Below are 12513 nucleotides of genomic sequence, written 5' to 3'. Positions count from 1 at the left end.
TCCTGCCTAGAGAAATTCCTTTAGCATTTGTTGAAAAGCTGGTTTGGTGGTGCTGAATATTCTTAGCTTTTGCTTGTCTGTAAAGGTTTTAATTTCTCCGTCAGATCTGAATGAGATCCTTGCTGGGTAGAGTAATCTTGGTTGTAGGTTTTTCCCTTCACCACTTTAAATATGTCTTGCCACTCCCTTCTGGCTTGCAGAGTTTCCGTTGAAAGATCAGCTGTTAACCTTATGGGGATTCCCCTGTGTGCTATTTGTTGCTTTTCCCTTGCTGCTTTTAATATTTTTTCTTTGTATTTAATTTTTGATAGTTTGATTAATATGTGCCTTGGCGTGTTTCTCCTTGGATTTATCCTGTACGGGACTCTCTGTGCTTCCTGGACTTGATTATTTCCTTTCCCATATTAGGGGAAGTTTTCAAGTATAATTTCTTCGAATATTTTCTCAGTCTGTTTCTTTCTCTTGTCTTCTTCTGGCACCACTATAATTCGAATGTTGGTGTGTTTAATATTGTCTGAGGTCTCTAAGACTGTCCTCAATTCTTTTCATTCTTTTTTCTTTATTCTGCTCTGTGGTAGTTATTTCCACTATTTTATCTCCAGGTCACTTCTCTGTTCTTCTCCCTCAGTTACTCTGCTAATGATTCCTTCTAGAGAATTTTTAATTTCATTTATTGTGCTGTTCATCATTGTTCGTTTGCTCTTTAGTTCTTCTAGGTCCTTGTTAAATGTTTCTTGTATTTTCTCCATTCTATTTCCAAGATTTTGGATTATCTTTACTATCATTATTCTGAATTCTTTTTCAGGTAGACTGCCTATTTCCTCTTCATTTGTTAGGTCTGGTGGGTTTTTACCTTGCTCCTTCATCTGCTGTGTGTTTTTCTGTCTTCTCATTTTCCTTATCTTACTGTGTTTGGGGTCTCCTTTTTGCAGGCTGCAGGTTCATAGTTCCTGTTGTTTTTGGTGTCTGCCCCCAGTGGCTAAGGTTGGTTCAGTGGGTTGTGTAGGCTTCCTGGTGGAGGGGACTGGTGCCTGTGCTCTGGTGGATGAGGCTGGATCTTGTCTTTCTGGTGGGCAGGACTGCATCCAGTGGTGTGTTTTGGGGTGTTTGTGACCTTAGTATGATTTTAGGCAGCCTCTCTGCTAATGGGTGGGGTTGTGTTCCTGTCTTGCTAGTTGTTTGGCATAGGGTGTCCAGCACTGTAGTTTGCTGGTTGTTGAGTGGAGCTGGGTCTTAGCATTGAGATGGAGATCTCTGGGAGAGCTTTCATCATTTGATATTACATGGAGCCGGGAGTCTCTGGTGGACCAATGTCCTGCACTCAGCTCTCCCACCTCAGAGGCACAGGCCTGACACCTGGCCGGAGCACCAAGACCCTGTCAGCCACACAGTGGCAGCTCTGTCCCTCACTGCGCCTCCTGGGTCATGGCCTGCTGCTGCTGAGCCTGTGTCCTGCTTCTACCTGTGGTAACCCAACGGGAGCACGGGCAAGCGGACGGTCTCGAGAGGGTCTGCTGCTGAATGCTGGCCAGTCTCGTTCTCGTCCCTCGTCCCGGCAGCAATCCAGCAGCTGCAGTCGGGTCTCCTTTCTAACAAATCCTAAAGGGGTACTCAGATGACACCTTGTAGAACTTTCTGGGGATCAGGGTCAAAGAGCCTGTTAACATAGTGGCGACTGCTAGCTGTTATTTCCGAAAGGACGCTCGTGCGGATTGGGGTCTCCGTCAGGCACGCCATCTTGGTGCTATGATTTTTACTGTCTCGTTCTACAGGCGAAGAAAACCAGGTTCAAGAGAGTTGAACTGTCTTGCTCACAGCTGCACAGTAAGGAAGTATCCGAGCTGGAACTTGAATCGAGGCCTGTGTGATTCCTAGCCTGAGAGCCTTCCCATAAAACCAGCTGCCTTTTCACACTTGTTTGTGTGGCTGAGCTTTCGGAAGTTTCTCAACTCTTTACAAAACATGATAAAATGCTGCCATGATTAATTACATTCTAAGAATCTGGTATTTACAGTTAGTAGAAAAAAACGATACAGTGATTAGAATATATGTTAAGGTCTCTGCATTGTCAGCCAATACAAATCATATAGCCATATCTAGAACAGTTTCAAGAGAGTCACTTTTAGCAGGTTAAAAATAAAAATCACAGGGATTAAGTACCTAGCTCGTTAACTACACTTACGTGTTATATAAAGCACAAAACACAGCACACATACCCAGGAAGCAAACAGGCCTCTTGTGTAAGCACGGTAAGCCACTTCCAAATTTTTCCTTCAGCGAGGGATTGACACAGAGTAAGAGCCTAATAAACATTTGTTGAGTGACCAAATGAGGGATGAATGGATGAAATAATTTAGACACGTGTTAAATCATCTTGTTTCATATAAACACTTCCCAGTGTAACAGCTGCTAGGAATTTGAGAAAAACTGAAAACATTTAAGGCATAAATGCTTAAGGAGAAAGAAAAGACCTTTTAAAAATGTGTCTTATAAAATAGAGAAAGATTTTATTGTTTCTGCCAATTACTGTCACTTCATTCTCATACCCCAGGGTCTCAGGGGAGCAAGGTTTGGGAACCACTATCCTAAACTCAGATTTAAGTGATGAGATAAAACCCAAAAGCCCTACAGAGAAAGACAAATATCATATGATATCATTTATTTGTGGAATCTAAGAAAATGATACAAATGAACTTATTTACAAAACAGAAATAGGCTCACAAACATAGAAAACAAACATGGAGTGGGGTGGGAGGGGGGAGATAAATGAGGAGTTTGGGATTAACATATACACACTATATATAAAATAGGTAAACAACAGGGACCTACTGTATAGCACAGGAAACTAGACTCAATATCTTGTAGTAACCTACAATGGAAAAGAATCTGAAAAAGAATATATATATCTGAATCACTTTACTGTACACTTGAAACTAAAACAACTTTGCAAATTAACTATACCTCAAAAAAAAATACTGGTAGGAAAAAAAGAAGCCCTTGAATCTGGATGGATTTGATGTCTGTGAGGGGGGTAATTAACCCCCTCCCTAAATCCCAAATGCCTTTCCTCTACGTCTTTTCCATGCACCAGTCTCCCGGGTATGCCCTTGAACACAGTGGGGCGGTAGGGCCAGAATAGTGGTTAAGTGCACCACAGTGACATAAGGGCGGTTAAACACGCAGCAGTTAAGTATGCAGCGGTCACATATACAGTGGTTCACTACACAGTGGTCAGATACGCGGAGGGGAAGTATGCAGCCATGAAGAATGCTGGCTCCAGAAACGGACACACTTGGATTTGAACTACTGCTCTGTTACCTCCTAGCTGGGCGGCCTCTATGAGTATCACTTTCATCATCTGTAAGATGGGTATAAAACATGAGACCTGTGTCCTAAGTTCGTTACAAGGAACGAGGGAGCTTACTTATGCGATGTGCCCTGGGCCAGCACGGAGCAAGTTACAGTAAATGTAGTGTCTATTATTATAATTATTATGATTTTGATTATCACTAGCAATAGGTTTATCATCAATATTGTGGTTTTTACTCATGTCAGACAGCAGGTCACAGATAGGGGAAGGGAGCAAGGGGCCTGGACACTCTACAATCGAATGGACGACACGGCATCATTTTTAGATTATCATGTCCAGAACCTTCTCTTTCGGCTCCGTGAGACTCCAACTAGCATCTTAAGGTCCTCTTATATACCAGGCTCACTGTCAGAATCTGTGCACACCTCATCTGATTTAATCTTCACTCGACTTTGAGAATTAGATCTCAATATCCCCATTTTATAGTTGTGAAAACTGAGGCTCACACAAGAAAACAAACTTGCCCAAGGTCACTCAGTTAGTAAGTGATGGTGTGCAGGTTTGAACGCAAGTCCCTACAACACACTAAGTCCCCTTTGGCTGTCTAGGAGTCAATGTTTTGAAAGTATGGAAATTCCCTTCCCCTCCCCTTCTCTCTCCATCTCCTTCAACCTCTTATGGAAACAACATTTTTTCTTCTGTTTCCTGGGGAAAAGCCTCCAGAACCGATGTTGAACTTCACTTCTTCAAGCTGATAGGATTAACTGTTTCCCCCGCATTGAAATCACGGCCTAACTAACTAAAGCCTGTAGCCAGCCTGGGTAGAGGGCACCCTGGGTGGAGAAGCAGACTTCATCCATGAAAGCTGCTCTGGCTTCCTAAGCCACTGCCTCAGGATTCAGGCTCTTAACTAGAGACTCCTGTTCGTAAGTCTCAGGGGTCTATGAGTCCTCTGAAATGGGACACAGAACTTGGGGAGTATTCTTGGCATTCATAGCTTCCATCTAATTCTCAGATGGGTTTTGATCTGATTTTAGGATCTCAAAGAGGAACTTGCAAAAGCGAGAGAGGAAGAGTGGTCAGAGAGACAAACTTCATTTCTCCAACCTCAAGCTGAACTTCCCTGTTAGATTGAAGAGGGGAGCGGGGGCAGGGTCTCACCTGTGTGCTCTGGCAGGACTGGCCTCCTGGCAGGCTTTGCCTCTCTCCCAGCTGTTGGAGCCCAAGACCTCAGTGGCCAGAGGCTGGCTCAGCTTTTCCGAGGGTCCATCCTGAGCTGGGACCATGGGGCTGCTCTGGGGTTCTGTCCTATAGGGGAAGAAATAAGGAGGCAAAAGTGTTAGGATATGACAGACATTCTTACTGTTCATCAAACATTCATAGATGTCAGAATATTTCCAACCTCCCTCGGAGTTAAGTTGGGGCCATATCATCATCAAGGGTCAATGGTCTCTGAATGGGAGTGATATGTAGTTTCCAGTTTGAGGCAGTAAGATCTGTGTGTCATCTCCAGCTCTCTCTCCCTCTGTCACAGTGACTCTGGAGGCCACACATTCCAAAAGGTGAAGCTACTTGATGGAGGAGAGATGCCTGGACCACATCAGACTTTGCATGACAGAAATAAGCCCTAGTTAGGTTAAGCCACTGAGGTTTAGGGACTTACTTGTTACTGCAGCATAGCCTAGCCTAACCTGATTGAATCACACGGAGAGGCTGGAAACCAGCATTTTACTTCCTTCCTCAAGACTTAACTGGAGGCCAAAGCAGTATAGGATTAGTTCAAACTCTCCTTTGCCATTTCGATCCCACTTTTCTGCCTTATCTGTGTATGGCACAGAGACAGCTTCATTTAAACACTATCTTCACAATTTAGTAACTCTAGGTCCTGGGATCAGTCCCTCAACCTCTCTGAGCTGCAGTTTCCTCAACTATAAAATAGGGAATAATATCAGTCCATATATTGTTGAGTTGTTGTGAAGATAAGATAATACAAGCAAACAGGAAGGCCTAAGAAATATCACTGCCCTTTCCCTTTACTTCTCTGTGAACCAAAGCTCCCATTTGGTGTCCTTAGCAGGTGTGAGCACGCCTACTTGGGACGGCAGTTCCCATGAAGGCCTGAAGTTCTCTTCTCTGTCTCTGAGATGAGGTCCAAATAACACAGGGAAATTACCTGCGTCCCACCTCCTTCTCTGAGTCCCAGAGAGGGAAAGGAAGTTGCTTAGTTACTCAGTCTTTGAAGAAGCTGTCACTCAAGTCTCCTGGCTCCTGTCATTCAGTCAGGAGTCTGAGAACCACAGGTGGATCTGGCCCCATCCAGCGAGCATCCCAGCCTGCTCACCCTGCCTGCAAATCCCACGACAAGCATTGATCAAAGGCATTAGCATTTCTCCTGCACCGAGCTCCTGCAGCCAGCGCATCAAGATTGGTTTTATGACTCAGGATGAATACATTTGATAAGCCCCCTGCTCCTTCGGGCTGCCAGGAGCGCAGGCCAAGCCTGGTCAATATTGAAGGAAGGGCAGCAAAACACATCCTTCTCTGTCAGCTGCTGATCGCTGCATCTTTAGAAGCAGAGCTGGGGGATACTTCAAGCCCAGGAAGGATGGAGATTCTAGTCGGGTCTGCCCAGCCCTCCTCACTGCCAACTCCATGCTACCAGAACTCCAGTTTTCCCTGCACCTCCCTGCAGCCCTTCTCCCACGATGAGGGTTCCATTTCCATGCCTGCGTTCCCTCCAGTCTATCTGTGTGGAATGCTGCCCTGGCTCTTTTCAGATAACTCAAAGCTTGCAGTTTCTGCCCAGCCTCCAGCAAGGTTTGCCTCTTGCCACACTTGTCCTAGCCAAGGCTAACCTAACATTCACTAACGCCTATTCCCTGAGTGCGTGCAGTGTGTCCAGGCCAGTTCTAAGACGGGCGATGCAGGGAACAAGACACAGGTTTCCCCGAGATCATGGAGTTTAGATTACAGATGGAAAAGCAAGTAATAAACACACAAGAAAGTAACAATATGGCTTATTTGTTGGTAATAACTTATGGAGAGAATAAATCAGTGGAATGGGGCTAGGAAATGGGAGCGGGTGACTGTTATTTCGTATACAGTAATCAGGGAAGGCCTTTTTTAGGAAGTAACAAGAGAGTGGAGACTTGAAGGATCAGAGACTAACCTTGCAGTTTGTGTTGGTTTTAAAATGTGTTCACAAATTCTTTGACACTCATACCATCAAAAGCTGAATCCTAGAAGATGTGGTATATATACGATGGAATACTACTCAGCCACAAAGAAGAATGAAATAGTGCCTTCTGCAGCAACATGGATGGACCTAGAGATTACCATACTAAGTGAAGTAAGTCAGACAGAGAAAGACAAATATCATATGATACCACTTATATGTGGAATCTAAAACACCCGATACAAATAAACTTAGTTACAAAACAGAAATAGACTCACAGACATAGAAAACAAACTTACGGTTACCAAAGGGGAAAGCGGGGGGAGGGAAAAATTAGGAGTTTGGGAGTAACAGATACACACTACTATATAGAAAAGAGATAAACAGCAAGTACCTACTGTATGGCACGGGGAACTATACTCAATATTTTGTAATAACCTATTTGGGAAAATAATCTGAAAAAGAATATCTATATATGTGTGTGTGTGCGTGTACACACACACACACACACATATGATGGAATCACTTTGCTGTACACCTGAAACTAACACAATATTGTAAGTCAATTATACTTCAAAAAAAATAAATAAATTTTAAAAAGAGAAAAAAAAAAAAGCTGGAGCCTAACTTCCCTCCCTGTGAATACTGGATGGGCTAGTGACTCACTTTTAATGAACAGACTGAATTAAAAGTGATGAGATGTGACTTCCAAGACTAGGTCATGAAGGCAACTTCTGCCTCTTCCTCTTGGATTGATCACTTTGAGGGAAGCTGGTCGCCATGTTGTGAGGACACTCAAGCAGCCCTGTGGAGACGCCCATGTGACAGAACTGAGGCCTCCTGCCAACAGCCAGCACTATCAGCCATGTGACTGAGCCACCCTGGAAGTGGGTCCTCCGGCTGCAGTCAAGCCTTCAGATAAGACAGCAGCCGTGGCTGACATCTGACCACCATCTCATGAGAGTGGTGAGTGAGTCAGTCACCCAGCCAAACTCTTGACTCACAGAAACTGCAAAACATAACTGTTTATTGTTGTTTTAAGCCACAAAGATTTGGAGTATTTTGTTGCTCAGTAATATACAACTTCTATACAGGTATCCGCAATCAGTGGAAGTATGTTCTAGGCAGAAGGAACAGCAAGTTCAAAGACACTTGGCATATACAAGGAATAGCAAGCAGGGGTTAGAGTGATAAGAGGACAGATCAGAGATGAGGTCTTTGATGGGACCTAGGAATCTGTATTCTTAAAAAGTTCCTTGGGGGCCTCTGATACTGTGCCAGGTTTAGCAAAGCCTGGGCTACATAGGTCATGGAAGACCTTTGGGTCCCATGTGGCTGAGATGGGTGATGTGGTCTGGCTTACATTTCAGAAGGTTCTCTCCACGGGCTTCGGGCACTCAAAGGAAGGGAAGAAAGAGATCGGGAGACTACTGCAATGACTTAGTGATCAGCGAGTTTATCAATGGATGCGTATTGTCCAGCAGAGTCTTGAGTTGGACACACACACAAGAATGGAATTTTGGACTTTCTGGAGCATTACAGGAAACCAAGACACAAATATGTGCCTGAGGCAACCTTGCACTAGGCAGAAACTGAGTCGATGTGAGGAGTTTGGCAGTGAATAAATACATGACAAATAGTGCTGCCATTGGATGGAAGGTCTCAGTGACTTGTGCTAATAGAGGCGTGGGTTATCCCCAGTGCAGGGAAAGCTGGGGGATACTACTGCCAGGCAGTGGTGGACAAAGCTTAAGGCAGGGACAGTGCCTCACCCATCGCTGCCCGCAGCAGGGTGGAGAATCAGGGATGGAAACCCTGACAATGGTTTGATGAGGAGAGCGGTATAATGGAGCTGCTGCAGCTTATAGCTTAGCTTGACACTCCCTGATGTGGTAGTTCTTTTTTTTCCCAATAGCACTGGCTTCCCCTTGCTGGTGTTGGGTACCTCACCTGGGATTATAACACAAACAAAAACAGAATTGATTCTACCAGGCTGACAGGGAGTGGTGAGGGAAAGATGAAAGGAATCCTTCCTAATGTAACATTTAAGATTGTTTTAAATGTGTTCTAATACTTTGCTTCTTAGCTTTTTTAAAACTGAAAGAGACTCAGGGATCATGTAGTCCAGGCTCTGCTAAACATGGCACAGTATCAGAGGCCCCTTAAGGAACTTTAAAAAATACAGATTCCTAGGTCCCATCATAGCCATAATAAATCAGTCTCCAAGGATGAAACGTGGGAACCTGCAACTCAAAGAAACATCCCAGGTAGTTCACTTCTATTAGGTCAAGAATAAATCCAAACTGATTATTGGGATTAAAGGGCTCTGAATGACCTGGCCTCTGTCCCTCTAGACCCCATCTCCTACCTCCTCCCCGTCCCTTACTCTGCTTTGGCCACATGGCCTTCTTGCTGCTCCTCAGATGGAACAGGGCCCTTACTCAGAGCCTTTGCTCTTTCTGTTCCCTCCACCTGGTATGCTGTTCCTCCCCCAGCTATCTGCATGGCCGGCTCCTTCTTTTCACTCAAATGTCACCTCCTCGGAGAAGCCCTCCCTTATCCCCTTATGTAATCGTGCTCCTCTTATCACCGGCCACCGTCACAGTGGCCTGCTGTGCCTTCCCTCCTTCACAGTACTTGTTACTATTTGAAATGACCATTTTACATGTTTATTTGCTAACCGTTTGTCTTCTGGACTAGAATGTAAGCTTCCTCAGTGTGGGAACTAGTCTCTTCTCTCACCACCGAATCCCCAAGGATCTAGTGCCTGGCATAGACAATGCCTCCTTACTCAGGAAGCATTTGTTGAATGAATGAATTTACAGATCAATTCTGATGACCAATCTCATGTGAGAACCACAGGTCAGATGCAACCTCTCCTCACATATAAAGAAGCAGAGGTCCAGGGAGAAGGACCAGTCTGAGGCCACACAGCACTTCAGTGGACTCAGACCTCAGCCATGGTACCTCCACTCCCTTAGCCCCACCCATCTTCCTTCTTTGCCTCCAGCTTTGCATCTTTGCAGGGCTTTAAGAAAAATTCTGTGTCCCATCCTTGCTGAGGAGTACAGGCAGCTGCCTCATTTTTTCCACGCAGCTCTTTGATGTTGCATTAAAAAAAAAATACTTAAAAGAAGGCGAGCTCTTCAGGGGACGGCTAAAACAGTGAAGTCAAGGGCCAGTGCACTCCACTTCACAGAAGGAGGGAGGGAGGCACAAGTGCTGCATTCCTCAAGGCCTCCCGCTCAGTTCCTGCTAATCAGCAACCTGGAGCTTAGATGCTGCTCTCCGTAGTCATGGCAACCAGCAGATTCACAGCCTGTGATAAGAGGGCTGAACTTTCTGCAAAACTCTCCAAGATGACTGGCTCCCTAGCTGCTTCCCTGCTTCCCCCATCAAAGCTCCTGACTCCAACAAAGTGTTCACTCAGCCGGTTGGGTGCCTCGAGCACTAGTGTGAGTTAAACACCGTTTGGGGAATCAGAGACAAACAGCGGTGGAGGGGAGTGAGGACGCCAGCCCCTGCCCACCTCTGTGCAGAATGAGGAAACTGAGGTCCCAAGAAGAGAGGAGTCTTGCCCAAAGCCCCAGGGCGACTCCCGTCAGAGCTTCAGCTTGAACTGTGGCCTTCTGACCCCCAGGCCAGTACTCTTCCCACGTCCTTTGATCAAAACAACAGCTGGCATTTATCAAGCACCTACTCCGTGCCAGACACCGGGCTAAGCCCTTCTCTGCGTCGTCTCATGTAAGCTTCCAGAGAAACCCAGGAGCAGGCATGGCCACCCCCGCTGTACAGATGGAGAAATTGAGACCCAGGGGTAGTAAATGGCAAGAGCACCAGAGGCCCTGCTTGTTTATGAGAATCAGCTGAGAAAAAAGGAGAGCAATCTGGAAAACACTTTGAAAATATAAGGAAATAATAAGTGGGGGCATAGGGTGAATGTTAGTAATTTCCCTGTACGACAGGGATTTTTGCCTCATGTGTTTGCCTCTGGCCTGAACCTTACGTTCCACAAATAGAAGTGGCACTTGGCCATTAGATTCGGGACATCCCTGACACTTACTTTCCCCGTCCCACTAATAGCTTCTCCCGGGTGTAGAGCACTTGCAAATCCAGCGTCTCAACAGATGCTGACACGGCTCTCGGTGAGGTACTCAGTTCGGTGAACTTATCCCCATTACTCACACGAAGACACTGAGGCCTGGGGAGGCAAAGGAACCTGCTTCCCATCCAAGATTCTTGTTCTACACTTTCATCCAGGGCTGTGACTGATCCGCCCTTGTCCCTGCACTTAGCCAGACACCTACTGTCTCCCCGTTTCAGTAGACAATGAAGGCGCAGACCCTCAGCTCACGAGTCCAGCAGAGAACCCAAGGTTTATCGCTGGGCTGAGCCAGCCCTTGGGGAAGATGGATTTGGCTAATTTGTGCCTTGGCTACCGGGGCTTCAGTCTGGGTCCTGTTAATATCCCGGCCTGACGACTCGGTACCAAGGCCTTTTCAAGGTTAATTAAGCCTGGTTGGGGATCCTCTGAGGGAGCTGTGATTCTTTGAGCTTTGCTATCACGATTGGAAAAAGTGTAGGAGCTTGGGGGAAGATCAGGGATTCCAGACAGCCACTGTGGGAGGCATCATCTGGATGTGGGAGCCACGATGCTCAGCTTAGTAAGAACTGAATGAGAAAGAAAACAAGTTTTATGAGGCTGGCATTTCCCTCATTATTTCATTCATTTATTCAACAGCTGTTTACTGAATGCCTACTTGGTATCAGATTTCAAGGACCCAAAAGTAACTAAAACTTATCTGTGTCTTCAAGGAATTTCCAGCCTGGAAGAGGAACACTGATTCCTCACCTGGGGATTACAATATGGTATAGTCAGTTCTCTGATGGAGAGAAGCTCAGAGAACCATGGAACCACAGAAAGAGCATCTAATCCAGCCTGGGGAACATGGGCAGGTGGCTGTGAAAAGTCTCCTAAAAGATATACGGAAATTGGTCATGTGCAAAGGCCAGGCACCGAGACACAGCAATGGACTTCAAGGAACTGCAGAGGAAGTAGTAAGTTGGAAGAGATAGTTGGGGTGGAGGATGGAAGGTAAGAGTTGAGACTGCCTTATTTCACTCAGCATAATGCCCTCAAGGTCCATCCATGTTGTTACAAATGGCAGGGTTTCCTTCTTTTTATGGCTGAATTCCATTTCACCTATCTATCGATCTATCAGATACATATATGATATATATCACATTGTCTTTATCCATGGACACTTAGCTTGTTGCCATGTCTTGGCTATTGTAAATAATGCTGCAATGAATGTGGGAGAGCGGAAAAAAACAGGAGCTGAGACTAAGGAGGTAGACAGGGCTAGATTCTTCAGGGCCAAGTGGACAGGTGCTTCTCACACCTTCACGTGTATGTGAACCACCTGGGGATCTTGATAGAGTGCAGATGCCGATTAAGTAGGTCTGGGTTAGGGCCTGAGCTTCTGCATTTCTAACCAATTCCCAGGTGATGTTATTGCTCCACGGACCATACTTTGAGTAGCCAGGTTGTAGATTTTACAAATGATTTGGACTGATCCAGCTTTCTAGCACCCTCTGTCCTCAGGCAACTGGTGAGAACGGTTTAGTTCAGTTCCCAGGGCTGAGAGCATGTGAGTGTGTGAACATGTGTATTTGTGCGTGGTAAACACTCTTGTATATCAAAAACTGTCCAGTTCCTGCGGCTTCCCTGGTGGCGCAGCAGTTAGGAATCCGCCTGCCAATGCAGGGGACACGGGAAGATCCCACATGCCGCGGAGCAACTAAGCCCATGTACCACGACTACTGAGCCTGCGCTCTAGAGCCCGCGAGCCACAACTACTGAAGCCTGCGTGCCTAGAGCCTGTGCTCCGCAACAAGAGAAGCCGCCGCAGTGAGAAGCATGCGCACCGCAACGAAGAGTAGCCCCCGCTCGCCGCAACTAGAGAAAGCCCGCGCACAGCAAGGAAGACCCAACGCAGTCAAAAATAAATAAATAAAATAAATTAAA

The 12513-nt window shown here is 45.8% G+C and overlaps 1 protein-coding gene across 1 annotated transcript in view; it reads right to left on the bottom strand.

Moving 5' to 3' along the window:
- The window catches only part of SRRM4 (serine/arginine repetitive matrix 4), a 168471-nt gene that overhangs the window by 49852 nt on the left and 106106 nt on the right, over positions 1–12513 (bottom strand). Inside the window, exon 2 of the mRNA XM_004276750.4 lies at positions 4472–4618. Within this exon, the coding sequence (XP_004276798.1) occupies positions 4472–4618 (147 nt within the window). The remainder of the gene's footprint in view (positions 1–4471; positions 4619–12513) is intronic.

Source organism: Orcinus orca, chromosome 15 (genome assembly GCF_937001465.1).
Source record: "Orcinus orca chromosome 15, mOrcOrc1.1, whole genome shotgun sequence".
In the NCBI taxonomy this organism is placed as follows: domain Eukaryota; kingdom Metazoa; phylum Chordata; class Mammalia; order Artiodactyla; family Delphinidae; genus Orcinus; species Orcinus orca.
The sequence above is the reverse complement of the archived record's forward strand: the minus strand, read 5'-3'. Positions and strand labels throughout refer to the sequence as shown.